The 20,508-nt window shown below is 47.1% G+C and overlaps 1 protein-coding gene across 1 annotated transcript; it reads left to right on the top strand.

The window, feature by feature from the left end:
* Positions 1 to 9,657: 9,657 nt before the first annotated feature.
* PRNP (prion protein) lies at positions 9,658 to 16,510 on the top strand. Its single transcript, XM_056508566.1, has 2 exons — positions 9,658 to 9,714; positions 14,186 to 16,510. Exon 2 carries the CDS (start codon positions 14,188 to 14,190, stop codon positions 14,968 to 14,970), a length of 783 nt encoding a protein of 260 aa, XP_056364541.1. The 5' UTR covers positions 9,658 to 9,714; positions 14,186 to 14,187; the 3' UTR covers positions 14,971 to 16,510.
* The last annotated feature ends 3,998 nt before the right edge of the window (positions 16,511 to 20,508 follow it).

Below are 20,508 nucleotides of genomic sequence, written 5' to 3'. Positions count from 1 at the left end.
CTCATCACCATTTCCTCATTTCCTACATTTCTCACCTTCCCGTGGCACAATCCTGGGTCAGAGGCAGGAGTTTTATCTGGGGTTTTCAATAGTGTTGAGTTAAATCACCCTGAGGGCCTTGGGGGAGACGCTATAAATTAAAAATAAATTCGAAATAAATTCGGATTTTTCCTGTACAAAACCTTTTTGAACCCCAGTTGTCTTCAAGCTCCAGGTGGAACCCAGCATTTATCCCGGGCTAAACCTCCGGGGTGGTTCCGAGCAGGGTTTATTTCCAGCAGCTGCGGCAGAGGGAGCAGCGTTCCAGCTCCGCCCCTGCATCCCTCGCATCCCTCCGTCTCCACGGAAACGGCCCCGCGGGAGCGCCGTGCCCATGGCAACCCCGCAGGAGCATCCTGAGCATCCTCAGAGCCTCCCTGGGCTGCTCCTCGCGCCAGGCTCCGAGTTTTGGCTCCTTCCTGCTCTCGGGATGGCAAAATTTTCCTTGTGGGCAGCTCCTTGTCCTGGTTTGAAGGACAGGTGTTTGTCAATAAAGGCAGGAGCTTCTCTTTGAAATGGAGAATGTAAACCCCCTCTCTCAAAATTATTATAAATTTGAAATTAAGGGGCTCTCAGGCAAAGATATGGGAATTAGGAAAATTAAAATAGAAATACAGTATTACACAGAACAATCCCAGCCCTGCCAGAGTCAGAATCCAAGCTGACACCCGTCAGTCAGTCAGGGTGTTGGCACAGTCCCATTCAATGGTGGCTGCATCCTCCTGCAGCGGTAGATGTGGTTCAGCTGGAGCAGTGCTCCTGGAGAAGGTGCAGTTCCCTCTGAAGCTCCAGGGATGATGTGGAAGGGTCTGGATTTCCTCTGGAATCCAGTGGAAAAGGCTGCTCTGGTGTTCCAAATCTCAGTTTTTATCTGGGTAGGAAATGTTTGGCTCCTCCCCCTGGGTGGAGCATCTCCCATGGGATGATGGAATTTTATCAGTCATGCCCTGGGACTCACTGGCCATGAACAGGAGATATCTCCTGGAGGGAGGATGGGCTGTGGGAAGATAAAGATGATTGCCCAGCTGGTTTAAAGATGGCCCATGAGCAGGAGATATCTCCCAGGAGATCAGGGTCACTGCCCCACCCGGCTGCAGCAGATGGGGACAGAATTCACATTTCTGGCCACATCAACCCAACACACTCCCCTTGCAGGGTCAAAGGGCAGATTTGACATTTAGTGATGGAATATTTGGTGTATAAAACTTCCCTGGTGTTTTAATAGAGATAAACTTCATAAAGAGCCTTGAAAGTGCTGCTTGAAAAGCACTTTAAGGTTTTACTGTGGGGTCTGGGGTCTTCATCCCAGCTGGGAGATGCCCCAAAAGGGACAGGAGGGAAATTGTTCCACAATGTTATAAATCCTAATGGATAAAACCAGATTTTCCCCCAGCCCACATTTCCTGAGCCTGATTCCTTCGTTTATTTTTATTTTCATTCAGAGTAAAAAGAGTGAACACCACAAAGTCCCTGGAACAATTCCCATGGGGGGAAAGGGGAAAATCCGGGTGGAAATTTCCTCCCCAGCTCGGGTAAGAAGATTTACACGTGTGGTTTAATCATTTCATCCTCCTCAAGAAAGCAGGTCAGGGCAGGAACAGCTTGTTGAGTTCTCAGGTGAAGAAACAAGGAGAAGACCTGGGCCAAAAATGGCTGCATCAAAAAAAAAAAAATAAAAAAAAAAAAAAAAAAAAAAAAAAACCAAAAAAAAACCCCCCATAATTTAAAAAAATAATTTGAAATTGATTTTTAAATTCTACTTTAAAAATTATTTCTCCACCTCCAACCTGGCCCTTATTTCAGTCTGTTGCTTGACTTTTTTTTTTTTTCTTTTTTTTTTTTTCTTTTTTTTAAAATAAAAATCAAGTCATTATCTGCATTTCTCCAGCTCACCCCCAACCTCTTTTCCCAGAGGGGAAAAAAAAAAAAAAATGAGATTTTTTCCTACCCACAAGAAGCTCCCAGAACATTCTCCTTGTCCCAAAAATATTAAATGTCAATGCCCTGATTTCAACAAGTCCCTGCACGCTCTGAGCTCCCCGGAGCGATTCCCGGAGCTGCATCCGAGGTGCCAAAAATCCCAAAATTTTGGGATGGGTGCCAAAGCGGTGGGAAGGAGCGCCTGAGCCATGGCGGGTTATTTTGGAGGAGGTGACCTCAGCTCCTGATGTCACCCAGCCCGGAAAGTTCCTCCCAGGGGATCGCGAGTGTCCAAAATAACCCGGGAGAGAAGGGAAGGAAAAGAAGGGAAAACCTCCCGGTGAGTCCTGTGCGAACCGTCCCGCTCCGAGGGGAAAAAAAAAAAAAAATTAAAAATCCACTTTTTCCTGCCAAGGAGCCGGCGCTGGGTAATGGAATTTCAGAGTTCATGGGAACCCCGGGATTTCTGGGAAAGGTTTGGAGCCGCAGGGAGGATCTGGCAGAGCAGAAAAGGGATTTTTCTCCATCACAAAGGGCACAAGGAGCCCTTTCTGGAGGCTTTTCCCGCACAGCAGGGGATTGTTGCAGCCCTGCAGCAGCTGCCCCCGCGGTTATTTTTAACTCCCAACCGGAGCCGCTGCTCCCATCTCCCAGAAATTCATCGCACACAGCCTCCAACACAAGAAATCGATTTTTTCCCCCCATTTTAAAGCACTTTTAACACCAGTTTTTGTACCAAAATTAATTTTTTTCCCCCCAAAACCAGCATTTTTTATTTATTTTTTAATAAATAAATTTTATTTTTTTAATAAAAGCTGTTCTTTTACCTTCTAGCACCCCGGTGATGCCTGGGAGAGGCCAAAAGAATTTTTTGGGAGCTATATTGTTGTAATAAAGTTGGAGAGGATATTTGATTTTTTTTTTATGCAGAATAGCCGAATTTTTATTTATATAATTGATATCTATATGATTGCTATAAGGTACCTGTTGGAATTTATTTTGTTCGTAATTTATTGAAACTTAATTTATTGGTTGGTAATGCTTAATGTACAAGTTCATTCAATTTTTTGGAGATATATTTATATTTTTAAATGGATATTTATGGGGTAGATTTTTGATTTTTGCAGGTGCAAAGTGGTTTATTACAAGAATAGACTGTAATATTGTAATAATAGATAAATATAATAATATATTATAATTATTGATATACGATACAATAAATAATATAATAGTTAATATTTTATGTTAATTATAATTATATAATGTCATACTATAATATTATATATTATAGTATATAGTATAGTATATATTACTATAGTATAATGTAATAATACATATAATATAATATATAATATCATACAACATATAAGAATATATAAAAATATGTATAATATATGTAATAATACAGAATGTAATATAGAAAGTATATCCTATATATTATATAATACAATATACTAATATACAAAATATTGTATTATATTCTATATTCTATATTCTATATTCTATATTCTATATTCTATATTCTATATTCTATATTCTATATTCTATATTCTATATTCTAATAGTAATACTATATTGTAATAATCTGTAAAAGATTATGTAAATCGATTTTTTTTTTTTTTTTTAATGGGAATTTAATAGGTTATTTAGTTGGAATAGTAAGGTTTGAATTCTGCTGCTGAGGGTTTTTATGGAAAGGTTTATTTTGTGTGGCCAGGCCTGGTGCACCCCTGGGGGAGGGTAAGGAGCTTACAGGGACCTGCCTGGAATAGCAGCGAGCTCAGCCCTGGGGTCATCACCTGAGCAGGCTGGAGCAGCTCAGGGACCTTCCTGACCCCTGCATGAAGGGTTCCACCCCTAGGGACAATCATAACCCCGTGGATAAAGATTTATAACCCTACTGATAATTATAACCCCATGGATAAAGATTTATAACCCTATTGATAATTATAACCCCTGGATAAAAAGTTCTACCCCTATGGACAATTATAACCCCATGGATAAACACTACTGATAATTATAACCCCATAGATAAACATTTCTAACCCTATAGACAGTTATAACCCCATGGAAAAAACATTTATAACCCTACTGATAATTATAACCCTATGGATAAAGATTTATAACCCTATAGACACTTATAACCCCATGGAAATAAACATTTATAACTCTACTGATAATAATAATTATAACCCCATGGATAAACATTTATAACCCCATAGATAAACATTTCTAACCCTATAGACAGTTATAACCCCATGGAAAAAAACATTTATAACCCTACTGATAATTATAACCCTATGGATGAAGATTTATAACCCTATAGACAGTTATAACCCCATGGATAAACTTTTCTACCCCTATGGACAATTATAACCCCCTGGATAAACATTGAAAACCCTAATAATAATAATAATTATAATACCATGGATAAACATTTATAACCCTATTGATAATTATAAATCCCTGGATAAAGAGTTCTACCCCTATGGACAATTATAACCCCATGGATAAACATTAATACCCTATAGACAGTTATAACCCTACTGATAATTATAACCCTATGGATAAAGATTTATAACCCTATTGATAATTATAACCCCATGGATAATTATTTCTAACCCTATAGACAGTTATAACCCCATGGAAAAACATTTATAACCCTACTGATAATTATACCCCTATGGATAAAGATTTATAACCCCCTGGATAAACATTTATAACCCTATTGATAATTATAAATCCCTGGATAAAGAGTTCTACCCCTATGGACAATCATAATCCCATGGATAAACATTTATACCCTATAGAAAAATATTTTTACTCCTATGGACAATTATAACTCCCTGGATAAATACTTCTAACCCTATAGATAGTTACAACCACATGGAAAAATATTTATAACCCTATGGACAATTATAATGGATAATTATTTCTAACCCCATAGATAGTTATAACCCCATGGATAAATATTTATAACCTATTGATAATTATAACCCCATGGATAATTATTTCTAACCCTATAAATAGTTATAACCCCATGGATAAACATTTATAACCCTACTCATAATTATATGATAGATAAAAAAATTCTACCCCTATTGATAATTATAACCCCATGGATAGAGAGTTTTACCCCTGTGGAAAATCCTAATCCCATGGATAAAGAGTTCTAACCCCAAGGATCATTTTAACCCCCTGGATAAACCTTTAAAACCCTATTGATAGTTACAACCCCGTGGAGAAAGATTAATAACTCTATTGATAATTATAACCCCACTGATAATTATAACCCCATGGATAAACATTTCTAACCCCATGGATGGACATTTATAACCCCAAAAGATGAACATTTATAACCCCAAAGATGAACATTTATAACCCCAAAGACGAACATTTTTAACCCCCAAAGATGAATATTTTAACCCCAAAGATGAACATTTATAACCCTAAAAGATGAACATTTATAACCCTAAAGATGAACATTTATAACCCCAAAAGATGAACATTTTTAACCCCATAGATGAACATTTATGACCCTAAAAGATGAACATTTATAACCCCATGGATGAACATTTTTAACCCCTAAAGATGAATATTTTAACCCTAAAAGATGAACATTTATAACCTCATAGATGAACATTTATGACCCTAAAAGATGAACATTTTTAACCCCATAGAGGAACATTTTTACCCCAAGGGATGAACACTTATAACCCATAGAGGACCATTTAGAGCCTTTTTAAGGCCTTGTCCACGAGCAGAGCTCAGGAGGGTGAGTGCAGCCCCCAAAATTTCATATTCCAGTGTCCACTGCCACAGAAAAGACACAAATATTGAATTAATTCCAGAGGGAAGGGACCAACTCCTGCCCAGCCCTGGGGCTGCCCTGGCTGCAGAGCCATAAACTGAATTATTTTTTCCTTGGCTTCCCTGCAGGGCTAAGGAGAAAACCCCTCTGGAAGGTGCTGGTGGGAAGTTTGGCCGGGTGATTTTCCTCTCCTGGCACGTTTCTCTGGGATTTGCTGGGATTCCTCCTCCTCCTCCCCACCGTGGGTTACATAACGATGACTCCCTGGAACAGCACGTAATTAATGCCCTGCTCCTCCCACCTCCTCCTCCTGGCCTGTTTTCCCTCCCAGAAAAGGTAAAAAAATTAATTAATCACAGAATCACGGGATGGTTTGGGTGGAGAGGACCTTAAATCTCATCAGAACTTCCACTGTCCCATCCAAGCTGGCCCTGAACACCTTTTATCCCTTTTTTCCACTCCTTTTATCCTGTTTTTTCTTCATACTGAAAAATATCCAGGTTTCAAGAGCAAAGGAGAAATCCCATCCATTCAATCCACAGAATGATGGCGCAGGTCAAGGTTCCCTGAGCATGGAAAAGTCTTTCTGCCACCAAAAATGGGCTAAAAATGACATTTTTTCCCTCTGGAAGGAGAACTCTCTGCAGGGCTGCACAGCCCAAGTGAGCACCAAAAACCTCACCATGAAAAAAACTTGAAATATTCTCATAAAGGCTCAAATTTTTAAAATTATAAACTGAGGTGGGAAAATCCTGAGTGGTATCTTTCCTTTTGCCTGGGCAGGAAGTGCCCCTGGAGGTTTTGTCACCACCCTTGGTTGTCCCCAAATTGGATTTTCTCTGCTCTCATCCAGGCAGCAGCCAAGTATCACCTTCCCAAGAAAAATAATTAAAATTAAAAAAAAAAAAAGGAAAATCCAAAGAGAGAATCCAGAGAGAATTCCCAAGAAAAATCCAGTTTTGCTTCAAAGGGACAATTCCACGGTGAGAATTCCATTAGGGGACAAGCCAAGCTCTGTAAAACACATCCCCTCAACCCTCTGAAAACAATTATTCTCCATTATTTTCCCCTTTGGAGAGTTTCAGGAGGTTTCTGGATGAACTCAGTGGAATCTCAGCTGGAGTTTGGATTTTTTTTTTTTTTGGCTCCAGTGAGTGAGGGCAGGGTGGGCACTTCACCCTTTCCTCAAACCCCCCAGATCACCCCAAAATCCATCCCCAAAAACCACCTGGATGCCTTCCCTGCCTTTGCAAAGCCAGAGCTGGGTGAATAAAAGTGTTTTCGTGAATTAAAGTGATAAAAAACCAACATAAAATCAATGGAGGTGACGAAGGAGATGAACCTTCCTCCCTCCCCAGCTCAGCATTAAACCAAAGTCAGTGTTACTGAAAAACTCATCCCATTAATGATTTCTGAGCTGGCTCAGGGCCTGCTCTGCTGCTTCCACTTCCTCCAAACCTCCAGGGGAGATCAATGGAGCTCCTGGCTTGAGGCTGAGACAAATTTTACCCCAGGATGTAAAAAAAAAACCAAAAAAAACCATTAAAGAGCTGCTGGTGGGGAGATCTCAGCTCTGATGACTTCTACGATAAATTAAAAATTCATTAATAATCCATAAGCTGCTCCTGATTTACGTGCAGCTGGAATCTGACCAAATGTCTTTATTTCTGCAAACAGAAATTCTGTTTCCAGAAGGGAAAAAATGGTTTATTCTTCAGTTTTGGCCAGAGCATGGTTTTCAGTAAATGTTCTTTTCAGATAAATAATTTTCTGCTGCTATTATTCTTCTGGAATAAATTGTTACAATAAACCCCTGATTTTTAGATTTATGCAGGATTAATTCATCTCAACCAGCCCATTCTGTTTCTTTCTTTTCCTGGCATGGGATTTGGGTGAGTATTTAAACTCAAACCAGGCAATCAGGAGCCATCTGCTCATCCACACACAGAATAAATTTCTCCTGTAGGGTAGATCTTCCACAGGCCTCAATCCTGCCTATTCCATTTTCTCCTGCCTGAATTAATATCCATGTTTTCCCATTTCCCTGCCAGGCAGAAACCACTTTTATTTATTCTAAGCTAACCCAGCCAGAGGGATCACAAGGCAAAATCCCTTTTCCATGCAGATGTGCTCTGTGGTCCAGGATGGTCCAGCTGTTTTGGGCAGCCTCAGGAGGGTTTTGGCCATGTTAAAATCATGAATTTCTGAAATTTGGGCTTAAAACTCACCCAGTGCCACCCCTGCCATGGCAGGGACAGCTCCCACTGTCCTAGGTGCTCCAGCCTGGCCTTGGGCACTGCCAGGGATCCAGGGGCAGCCACAGCAAATCTGGAAACCCCTAAAAATTGGGAAACTCCCCCATTCTGGTCTTCAGGTCTCTGTATATTCCAGCTGTGTATCCAAACCCTTTGAAAAACCCGAATTTGCCATCCCCTGATTTTTAATTTTCTTCTGTGGCATTTCCAGGATTCCCTGACGTAAAGTGAGGTTGCAGGAGTGAGTTCTGCTCCTCTGGGAGGAGGGAGGCAGATCTGAAACACAAATCCATCCTCTCTCCCACAGGTCTGAGGGTTTTATTTCCTCTCCATCAGCCCTGGGAGCAGCTCTGTTCCGTGGGATAATGGCTTTGGAGCTGCAGTCAGCAGCTGCTAAAAGCATCCTGTCCTCTCCCAGGACAGATTTCCAACCCACCCCAAACCCTGATATTTCTTCAAATAAAAAAATCCACGCACTGCAATTTTCCAATTTTCCCAAAACAGCCCCAAACCTCCTCATTCCATTTGGTATTTCTCCAATAAATCACCAAGACACTGCAATTTTCCAAGATTTCCCCAAGCCTTGATATTCCTTCAGTGTAAAATCCAACTGCTGCAATATTCCAGGATTTTCAGATCAGCCTGGAACCCTGATAACTCTTCAATCAAACCATCAGTGTGCTGTGGTTTCCCAAGATTTTTTTTTTTTTGTGTGTGTGTGTGTGGTTTTCCAAGATTTTTAAATCATCCCCAAGCCTAGATATTTCCTCAGTATATAATCCAAATGCTGCAATATTTTGAGACTTCCAAACTGGCCCTAAATCCTGGTGAGTCCATCATTATTTCTTCAATAAACCATCAAAGCACTGCAATTTTCCAAGATTCCCAAATCCTGATGGCCCCACCAACATTTCTTCAATAAACCACCCACATGTTTTCATTTCCCAAAATCCCCAACACTCAAATATTTCCTCAGTATAAAATCCAACTGCTGCAGTAGTCCAAGATTTTGGAATAGGCCTCAAACTTTGACAATCCTTCAATAAAACCATCCAGGTGCTGCAATATTCCAGGATTTTACAATCAGCCTCAAACCCTGATAAATCTTCAATAAAGCCATCAGTTTTCTGAGATTTTTAAATCAACCCCAAGCCCTGATATTTCCTCAGTATAAAATCCAACTGCTGCAATATTCCAGGATTTTACATTCAGCCTCAAACCCTGACAATCCTTCAATAAAATCATCCAGGTGCTGAAGTATTCCAGGATTTTATATTTAGCCTCAAACCCTGACAATCCTTCAATAAAACCATCCAGGTGCTGCAATATTCCAAGATTTTCAAATCAGCCTCAAGCCCTGGTGTTTCCTCAGTATAAAATCCAACTGCTGCAATATTCCAGGATTTTACATTCAGCCTCACACCCTGACAATCCTTCAATAAAACCGTGGAACTGCCGCGATTTCCCGTGCCCGGGGGGAGGATTTGGGGCTGCGGGGAGCGGGCTGCGGTTTTCCCGGGGAAGGGGATGGATTTTGGGTGGTGGGTGATGAACGATGGGTGATGAACGGTGGGCGGTGGACGCGGGCCGGGCTGAGCCGGGCTCGGCTCCTCCCTCTCGCTATTTATTCCTGCGCGGAGCTGCGGGGCTGAATCACCTCGGAGCGAGCGGGCAGCGCCTCCGCCGCCGGTGAGTGCGGGGAAAACGGGGCTCGGGGAGGGATCAACCCCGGGAGACGCGGGGGTTTCAACCCCCATGCGGGGCTGCCTCTTTTCTTGCCCTGGCCGCCTAAAAATTGCCATTTCCAGCGGCTCCTTAAAGGCAGAGCCCTGCTCCTGCCCACACCTTGTTTACTCAGCGCTGGTGGGGAATTTCTTCTCGGAGGGTTTTGCCTTTTTCCAGCTACTCCCCCGTTGTTTGGAGAGGTGAAAGAGAAAGCGGTGAGGGCGAGATTTCTAAACCCGGGGAAATTCCCATTATATTTCGGATCCCCAGAAGCCCAAGCCGGAATTTTCACCCCAGCATCGCCAGGAGGGTCGGGACGCGCCCCTCCCGCCCCGAGCATCTTCCCACCTCCCTTTTCCTCCCTCCTTTCCCTTGGGCCTTCCCCAAGGTTATTTCCAGGGGTATTTTGGCACCCTGCTGTTGGTTTTTCCCCTCCGGAGCGGAACCTCCTCCTTGCCAACGCCGAGCACATAATTGCTGCTTGCGATCGCTCCTCGCAGCCTCCATTTTCCGCCAAGGGAGCGCAGGGTTCCTCCGGCACGGATAAAAATCAGCTCCGGCACAAACCACCTGAATTAATTCCTCATTTCCAGCATCCTCCGCTTGGGCGAATTTGGAGGAAGAAGGTTAAAAAAAAAATATAGATCGAGTGTGAATCCACTCCATTTATAATTTAATATTAATGTCATGGTCAGGCCATAAATAGAATTTCCGAGCAGAGAGATCCCAGCCAGGGATTTTTCTTCTCTGAGAGAATCTGGGATTTTTTTTTTCCTGGGAGAAAAAAATTCTCCCGGATTCCCCGGAAGCGGCTCCTGACCCCCATGAAGGGTTTGTGCCAGGGAACACATTTATCTGGGGCGAAGCTCCTCGCTCATTAATTAGCGTCTGTGCCCTGTTTATCAGAGCTCTAAAAGCAATTACAGGAGCAGCTCAGCGCTGCCGGGCGCTGCGACATTCCAAGGTTCTTGAATCAGCATCAAACCCTGCGACTTCTTCCATAAAACCATCGCAGGGCTTTGCCAGAACCCCTCCTCAACCAGGGCCTGATTTTTTCCCCTCATAGGAGCTCACAGCGGGGAGTGATATTTCCAAAATTAAATATATTTAATTAAATTTTTTGCTGCCTTTTCCCCCTCCGTTTTTAATTTTCCCGAGCACCCAAGGAGCTGGTTGTTTTTCCCCTGCCTTTTGGCTATTTTTAACCCCCCTGATCTCATCCCTGCCCCCAGCGGGTGGGTGCTGAGGGAGGCAGCGAACCCGCTCCGGAGTGGGCGCCTTCAGCCCAGATTTTTCCATGAAAAAGCAATTCCAAGGCTGGAATTCCTGCCTGTCACCAGGGACAGGCTTGTGCATCTCCCCAGCGTTTTTATTTATGGTCTTGCTAACGATCCCATCAAAACCACTGAGCTTGAAGGGCTTTAATTCAAACATTTCTGGACATAAAACCAGGGTTTTTTTACTTTTTTTTTGGCAGGGGAAGGGAAGAAAAAGCATCATTAACGAACCCAAAGTGATCAATTCGCTTTTTGTGGCCCACAAAGCTGTGTCTAGGTGGCAACAGGAAAATTCTGGTTTAAACAGGGGCTTGTTTGGCCTTTTTGGCTGCTCGGTAAAGCTCAGCATCTCCTGCCAGCCTTCAGGTTATTCCTGGGGTGGCTCTGTAGGAAGCTGCTCCACTAATAACCGGGAAAAAAAAAAAAAAAAAAAAAAAAAAATTAGGACCCAAACGGAATTGTTTCTTGCTGTAACACGAGCCAGAAGGCGCATCCAGGGATGCTGAGAAACGCCCACCCACACCCAGAGCGCTCCTCTCGCCCTCCCCAGCAGGCGAGGGGCGATTTTGGGGGGACGGCTCAGCCTCGGGCAAGGTGGAAAAACGCTTTTGAACCCGGGGGAGCGGCGATCCGGGGCTGCGGGGAGGCACCCGGAGGGTTTGGCAGTTTGGGAGGTGTTTTTTCCCGAGGGTTTTTAGCCCTGCTGTGGCAGTTTGGGAGGTGTTTTTCCCGAGGGTTTGCAGCCCTGCTGTGGCGGTTTGGGATGTGTTTTTCCCGAGGGTTTGCAGCCCTAGTGTGGCAGTTTGGGATGTGTTTTTCCCGGGGTTTGCAGCCCTAGTGTGGCAGTTTGGGATGTGTTTTTCCCGAGGGTTTGCAGCCCTGCTGTGGCAGTTTGGGATGTGTTTTTCCCGGGGTTTGCAGCCCTAGTGTGGCAGTTTGGGATGTGTTTTTCCCGAGGGTTTGCAGGGCTGCTGTGGCAGTTTGGGATGTGTTTTTTCCCGAGGGTTTGCAGGGCTGCTGTGGCAGTTTGGGATGTGTTTTTCCCGAGGGTTTGCAGGGCTGCTGTGGCAGTTTGGGATGTGTTTTTCCCGGGGGTTTGCAGCCCTGCTGTGGCAGTTTGGGATGTGTTTTTCCCGAGGGTTTGCAGCCCTGCTGTGGCAGTTTGGGATGTGTTTTTCCCGAGGGTTTGCAGCCCTGCTGTGGCAGTTTGGGATGTGTTTTTCCCGAGGGTTTGCAGCCCTGCTGTGGCAGTTTGGGATGTGTTTTTCCCGAGGGTTTGCAGCCCTGCTGTGGCAGTTTGGGATGTGTTTTTCCCGGGGTTTGCAGCCCTAGTGTGGCAGTTTGGGATGTGTTTTTTCCCGAGGATTTGCAGCCCTGCTGTGGCAGTTTGGGATGTGTTTTCCCGAGGGTTTGCAGCCCTAGTGTGGCAGTTTGGGATGTTTTTTCCCGGGGGTTTGCAGCCCTGCTGTGGCAGTTTGGGATGTGATTTTCCCGAGGGTTTGCAGCCCTGCTGTGGCAGTTTGGGATGTGTTTTTCCCGAGGGTTTGCAGCCCTGCTGTGGCGGTTTGGGATGTGTTTTTCCCGAGGGTTTGCAGCCCTAGTGTGGCAGTTTGGGATGTGTTTTTCCCGGGGATTTGCAGCCCTGCTGTGGCAGTTTGGGATGTGTTTTTTCCCGAGGGTTTGCAGCCCTGCTGTGGCAGTTTGGGATGTGTTTTTTCCCGAGGGTTTGCAGCCCTGCTGTGGCAGTTTGGGATGTGTTTTTCCCGGGGGTTTGCAGGGCTGCTGTGGCAGTTTGGGATGTGTTTTTCCCGAGGGTTTGCAGCCCTGCTGTGGCAGTTTGGGATGTGTTTTTCCCGAGGGTTTGCAGCCCTGCTGTGGCAGTTTGGGATGTGTTTTTCCCGGGGGTTTGCAGCCCTGCTGTGGGTTTGCTCGGCCGGATTTTGCACCGGGGCGGGAATGGCTCGGTAGCCACGGGGGTCTCGGCCTCGCCAGCCCCCGGGCCGGGGTGGGAGATGCCCGGGATGCCAACAGCAAGCGCTGAGTCAGTGGATGCTCTGAGTCAATGCATGTTGGCAAACACTGAATAACAAAAAAAAAAATCCGGTTTTCAGCTAAGGCCTGGCGCCCATGAACAGGAATTTGGGGTAAAACACGCTGAATTTGGGAAGAGAAGCCCCCCGGGCCGGGCTGGGCGTTGCCCTCCCGGCGGATCTCAGTGATCCAGAGCTTTGGGTCGGGCTGGATCCATTCCCGGCGCCGATCCTGCCCGGCAGGAATCTCATTGCTGCCCTCAGACGGGGCAGCTCTGATAAGATAAGCGGAGTTTTACCTCGAAATCGGGTGAACGAAGCATTTTCTCCCAAGAGCTTTTCTTTCACCGCTTAAAGCTGCCATTGCCAGCAGCAGGGTCCTGTTGGGGGATAAATATAAATACATATATTTAAAATATATATATAAATACACACATTTTATATATAAACACATATATTAAATGTATATGTATATATACATATATAAATAATATATACATATATAATACATAAATGCTTCTATAGATATATAAAAATGCATATATACATATATATGAATGCATGTATTATACACACATTATATATAAATACATATATTCAATGTATCTATATATACATGTATATATTACATAAATACTCCTATATGAAAATACATATATCCATATATATGAATGCACATACACATATAAATACATATATTCAATGTATCTATAAATACATATATAAATACATATATAAACAATATATACATATATATAATACATAAATACTTCTATATATACATGTATGAAAATACATATATACATATATATGAATGCACATACACATATATAAATACATATATAAATAATATATACATATATCTAATGCATAAATACTTCTATATATACATATATAAGTATATACATATATAAAAATACATATATACACATATATATGAATACACATACTATACACACACACATATATTTAAATATAAAATATTTTACATTTATCTAGAAGTAAAGGGTTTGTGGGAGGGAGGATAAACACAGTTTACTCTGCAGCTGGATTTAAGGGCCCAGCCGTGTTTTGTGTGCCCCCGAGCGAGGGGTGCGGCCCTGCCTGACGCTGTCCTTGTCCCCACAGCCATGGCCCGGCTCCTCGGCACCCGCTGCCTGCTGCTGCTGCTGCTGCTCGGCGTCTGCACCGACATCGCCCGCGCCAAGAAGGGCAAAGGCAAACCCGGCTGGGGCGGGGGCAGCCACCGCCAGCCCAGCTACCCCCGCCAGCCCGGCTACCCCCAAAACCCGGGCTACCCGCACAACCCGGGCTACCCCCACAACCCCGGCTACCCCCACAACCCCGGCTACCCCCACAACCCCGGCTACCCGGGCTGGGGGCAGGGCTACAACCCGTCCAGCGGCGGGACCTACCACCAGAACCCGTGGAAGGCGCCCAAGCCCAAGCCCAGCTTCAAGCACGTGGCGGGGGCGGCGGCGGCGGGCGCCGTGGTGGGGGGCCTGGGGGGCTACGCCATGGGCAGGGTGATGTCGGGCATGCACTACCGCTTCGACAGCCCCGACGAGTACCGCTGGTGGAACGAGAACGCCGCGCGCTACCCCAACCAGGTCTACTACCGCGACTACCGCGACCAGCGCGGCCCCGTGCCGCAGGACGTCTTCGTGGCCGACTGCTTCAACATCACCGTCACCGAGCACAACATCGGCCCCGCCGCCAGGCGCAACGCCTCGGAGGCGGCGCCCGCCAACCAGACGGATGCGGAGCTGGAGGCGCGCGTGGTGACCAAGGTGATCCGCGAGATGTGCATCCAGCAGTACCAGGAGTACCGGCTGGCCTCGGGCGTGCGGCCGCCGCTCGCCGACGCCTCGCTGGCCGCCCTGCTGCTCCTCCTGCTCTTCGCCCTGCACTAGAGCTGCCCGCGCCTTCCAGGTGTCACCCGTGTCCCCCAGGGGTCCCCGCCCCGCTCGCGCTTGGTTGGGTTTGGTGAGGAGCGCCCGGGGCGCTCCCCGGTTCAGGCAACGGGATGAAAATTTCCTTTTCTGCCCCAAACGCGTCCCCGGGACGGCGCTGCAGCCCAAAACCGCGGCCTTCACCTCCTCCTCCTCCTCGGGGCCGCCCCGAGAGGGACCAGGCAGAGGGGAGCTCCCCCTGGCATCCCCGCAGGAGCGTTTCCAAAAATCCTCTTTGTTAACAGGCAGGGTTTCATCTCGCCCCCCAGGCCCCCCGCTCCCTCCTCCTGGGGCACCTCAGGGCACTTCAGAGGGGTTTTCGAGCTGCCAGGTTGCAATTTGAACTGTTTAATCCTAAAAAATTAATTCCCTTCCCCACGTACATGAAGAGCTGCCACTCCACACCCTGCATGCTGCAACCCCCCCTCTGCAGCAACACCAAAATAAAGTCATTTTTTACTCCCTGTCACAGCGAGGCTGAAGCACCAGTCGGTTTTTAGAGGCAGAAAATGCTGCTGAATGCCCCAAACACCCCCAAAATGGTGTTACAGCCTGGGAAAAAAGCTATTTTGGATGCTCTAGGTGACAAGTCGTGTTCATACTTCAGCACCTGGACCATAAGGACGTTAAAATGCAGCAGAAAGGATTCTCAGGGGAGTCAAGCATGTAGCAAGAGACTGCAACCGGCTAAACCACGCCGGTACAGCAAACAGCATCGGGAAAAACGGGCTGGGAAGGGAGATGCTTAAAAAAAAGCCACATTTGTGAGTAATTCCTTTGGCCTGTGGAAGCAACGGGTGGAATTCTGGCTTCTCGTGTCGATGCTGGGCTGGGGACGAGCTGTAACATCCGTGGCGCTGCGCTTGTCGAACCGAGCTCGATTTAATATCTCTCGTGTATTTTTTATTTTTTATTTTGCAAGGCACTGAATAACACTGTCCTGAACGAGATATTTTTTCCTCTTTTTTTTTTGTTTTGTTTTGTTTTGTTTTGCATTGGTGTAAGCTAAGTGAAGATATATTCTATATAAATATATATATATAAATAGAGAGAAAATGAACGTTTGAGGCTAGCCACCGGAGAAGCAGGGCTTTGAGGTGCCCCACACTCTGTGATAAGCGGATGTTTTGTACAGCCTGTCACGGTGCATGCCCGGGATTTGCAGTGCTGAGCCTTCTCTCAGTGTTCCACGTCTGGTACCAATTAAAACGGATCAAGCCAAGGTGCCCGGCAGCCTCCTTCGTTCTCCAGCCCCCGGCGGCCCCTCCACGCAACAGAAGCGGCATTTTCCACATTTCCCACATTTTCTGCCCTCCCTGTCCCCTCTCCCCAGCCTGAGGGAGCCTTTGTTCCCTTCCAGCAGCAAATTTGGCCCGAGCCCCACAGTCCCTGTTAACCTTTTCTCCTCCCCCTGCTCGCACCAATGGTATCGCTGCAATCCAAGATGTGTTTTCTAATTTCTGTCTCATTCCAGTTTCTGTCTAATAAAGGAGTTTTTACATTTGCTGTTTCAGTGGCGTTAAGCCTGACCCGAGCCCTGCTTAATAATGAAATCCTGGGCAATTAATCATGGGATCCTGGGCACTCAATCATGGGGTCCTGGGCACTTAATCATGGGATCCTGGGCACTTAATCATGGGATCCTGGGCAATTAATCATGAAATCCTGGGCACTTAATCATGAAATCCTGGGCAATTAATCATGGGATCCTGGGCACTTAATCATGGGGTCCTGGCCACTCAGTCATGGGATCCTGGGCAATTAATCATGGGATCCTGGGCACTCAATCATGGGGTCCTGGCCACTTAATCATGAAATCCTGGACACTTAATCATGGGATCCTGGCCACTCAGACATGGGATCCTGGGCACTCAGTCATGGGGTCCTGGGCACTTAATCATGGGATCCTGGGCACTTAATCATGAAATCCTGGGCACTTAATCATGAAATCCTGGACACTTAATCATGGGATCCTGGGCATTTAATCATGGGATCCTGGGCATTTAATCATGGGATCCTGGGCACTCAGTCATGGGGTCCTGGGCACTTAATCATGAAATCCTGGACACTTAATCATGAAATCCTGGGCACTTAATCATGGGATCCTGGCCACTCAGTCATGGGATCCTGGGCAATTAATCATGGGATCCTGGGTACTTAATCATGGAGTCCTGGGCAATTAATCCTGGGGTCCTGGAGTGGTTTGGGTTGGAAGGACCTTAAATCCCACCCAGTGCCACCCCTGCCATGGCAGGGACAGCTCCCACTGTCCCAAGCTCCATCCAGCCTGGCCTTGGGCACTTCCAGGCACTTCCCCAAAAGCAGGGAGGAAAAAGCTTCACCCTATCCAAAACGAGGGAAAAAAGGAATGAAGAAAAACATCCCTCTATTCTCTGAGAACCCGTGGGTATTGACAGGAAGAGGCTCCCAGCACTTGCACTGTGAACTCCCCTGGGGAGGTTTGACCTCAGCAGCAGCAGAACTATAAATTTCTAATTTTAAACCCCAAAACCCCCATCTTCAATTCTCTCCCTCCCAGCCATGAGAAACACATGGGCAACACTCAGAGGAGTTTAAAAATAAAATGTCCCCCTCCCTTCACACACAGCACCCGTTTTTTTTTACCCATCACAGGGGTTTAGGGTGATTTTTGGAGCTGTTTGCTCAGCAGGGAAGGTCAGAACTTTCCTGGCTCTGGGAACACCCAAGTGGGGTGACACACTCTGAACTCCTGTGTCCTTTAAGGACAGCTGGATCAAATAACTCCTCTGGGCTCCCTGGAGTGATCTGGTGAAACAGAGAAATTAATTAATTAGCTAAACACTCCAAATCCTGGGTGTGCACAGGAGCCATGCACAGACGAGTTTCTGATTTACCAGGATGGTGATAAACACACCCCAAAGTGTAAATACAATAAAACCTGAGGTTGGTGTTTTAAAGTCGTCTCCAAATCTCTCATCACACCACTCTTTATCTCCACAAATAAACACTCCCCATCCAGGCAGACCAACCGAATACTTTTTTCCTGCCTGGAAAAAGCCGTAAAAAGAGGAATTTTGGTGCAGAGCTGCCCAGTTTGCAGAGAGCTGGAGGAGGAATAGTCTGATTTAGAGGCTTGGGATACAATGAACCCGGACCTCAGTCGGGGCTGGTTTTTCCCTGCGGCGGCTCCGCTGTCGGGATCCCGAGCCAACAGCTCCATCTCCCGTCCGAGCCGGGCTGCAGCGCCCGGGGCCGGTTTCACACGGCTGAATATCCCAAAAAATCCGCTCCGTGCCCCGGAATCTGTTTGGGGGCTGGGAAATGCCTGGGTTTGACTCCACCGCTCACCTGGAAAGCGCATCCCGAGGATCTCGGCGTCCGGGGATGCTCGAGGTCAGTCTCGTTCTGCAGCACGAGCTGATTAACCAGGGCCTTAATGGCTGGCAAGAGGTTTTTCTTTGTTTGTTTTGAGATTTTTTTTTTGTTGTTTTTTTTTTTTTTTTTTTTTTTTTTCCCATTGTTTTGTTTTGTTTTTTTCTGCAGGGGTCTGGAAATGAAACCGGGGTTGGAGGGGACCATAAATCCCTTAAATCCCACCCAGTGACCCAGTGCCACCCCTGCCGCGGCAGGGACACCTCCCGCTGTCCCAAGCTCCGTCCAACCCAGCCTTGGACACTTCCAGGGATCCAGGAGCAGCCACAGCTTTTTTGGCAATCCCATCCCAGCCCCTCCCCGCCCTCCCAGCCAGGAATTCCTTCCCAAACCCATCCAACTGCTGCCCTCCTGCAGTGGGAAACATTTCCCCTTGTCCTGGCTCTCCGTGTGGAAAATCCTTCCCGCATCAGAAGCATCCCCGTGTATTTCTCACTGACGGGAGGGGAAAGGCAAGAAAAATTCGAGAATGTGATTTAGGAGTGTGGGGTCATTCCTGCAGCGTTTCTGAGCTCAAATCAGGGCCAGGAGCAGAAAATGCTCTTGAGGGATGCAGAGTCTGAAGCTTAACTCGGGTCTGGATGCAAAATAAATGGTGGAAAAATGCAAATCTGAGCTGCGGCCAGAGGTTCTGCCGGGTTCGTTTGGTGATTTCAAATGAGCTCATTAAATAAAAACCCCTGGGTGCACTGCAGGTGTGGGTGGGTTTGTACAGCCCAGAAGCTGCTCCTCGGCCAGGGATGCTGAGGATTTGGACAAGGCTGTGGCCTCGGGGACATCCCTGCTCCAAAAAGTTGCTGCATCCCTTAGGATGACTTGTGTAATATTTTTAAAGAATATTGTGAAAGAGCCCCCAAAATAAATATCTGTTGCCTGGGGCTCAACCCCCTCCCCTCCCGAGGAGATGAGAAGGACATTCATACCCCAAACCCCCTAATTCCCAGGAGAGGTGACCCACCCACAAACACCCAGCCTCAAAACACCCTCACTGAGCACTCACCTGCTTCATTAATAGGATTACGCCTGCCCAGAAGATTTTTGGGATAATTTTCCGCCTGGCATATCTTTATTTTCTGTTCTCACAGCAATGGTTGAGCTGCTGCGGCTAAAACCTGGATTTGGGGAAGGTTTAACCCTCCCAGGACAGGGATTAGAGAAGAAACTGGAGTAACGGAGCTGCTGGAGGACAAATCATCCCTCCCTGCTCCTTTCCATCTCTCCCACGCAGGATTTGCCCCCTCTCTGACAAACACAAAGCGCCAGAGAGAGGGTCAGTCCAACAGCTGCGTGTGTTTTGGGCGGGAAATGCTGAAAATTGGGTGACCAGGGATTGGGACGGCAGGGTCAGAGATCCCTCCCTCGGAGATCCCTGCGCGGCTCCCGGAGCTAAAGACGATGGATTTGGTTAAAATCAGAGATGTCTCAAGGCCAAACTTTATTGCAAGGCGGAGGGCTCCGTTTCTAAACCCCGCACCCCCCTCCCCGCGAGTCCCAGCGCTCTTCTGGGGGAAAAGGAGCGGTTTTTGGTGAAGCTGTAAAACGGGAATCCAGGGTCCGGCATCGCTGCGGGTGCGATTTCCACAGGTCCTTGAAGGGCTGGGGCGGCTCAGGTGCTGTCCCGGGTGGGGTCTGAAGGATTCATCCGGTCCCGGGTGGGGTTCGCACGATCCATCCGGTGCCGGATGCGGTTCGCGGGATCCATCCGGTCCCGGGAGGGGTTCGCAAGATCCGCCTGGTCCCGGGTGGGGTCTGCAGGATCCGCCCGGTCCCGGGTGGTGTTCACAGGATCCATCCGGTCCCGAGTGGGGTTCGCAGGATCCATCCGGTGCCGGATGCGGTTCCCGGGATCCATCCGGTGCCGGGTGGTGTTTGCAGGATCCGCCCGGTCCCGGGTGGGGTTCGCACCATCCATCCGGTCCCGCGTGGGGTTCGCACGATCTATCCGGTGCCGGGTGGGGCTGGCAGGATCCGTGCTGCTCCCGGTCAGCCCCGTGCCGGCTGCCCAGCCTCTCCCCGCTCCCCAAGCCACATCCAATCCCCCGGGCAGTCATTTATCCCCGAAACGCGGGCGGGCCGGGGGTCCCG

The sequence above is a fragment of the Oenanthe melanoleuca genome, chromosome 22 (genome assembly GCF_029582105.1).
Source record: "Oenanthe melanoleuca isolate GR-GAL-2019-014 chromosome 22, OMel1.0, whole genome shotgun sequence".
NCBI lineage: Eukaryota > Metazoa > Chordata > Aves > Passeriformes > Muscicapidae > Oenanthe > Oenanthe melanoleuca.
The sequence above is the reverse complement of the archived record's forward strand: the minus strand, read 5'-3'. Positions and strand labels throughout refer to the sequence as shown.

Bases quoted from the DNA above. Each gene is read 5' to 3' on its own strand.
- PRNP (XM_056508566.1), top strand. From the start codon at position 14,188: ATGGCCCGGCTCCTCGGCACCCGCTGCCTGCTGCTGCTGCTGCTGCTC.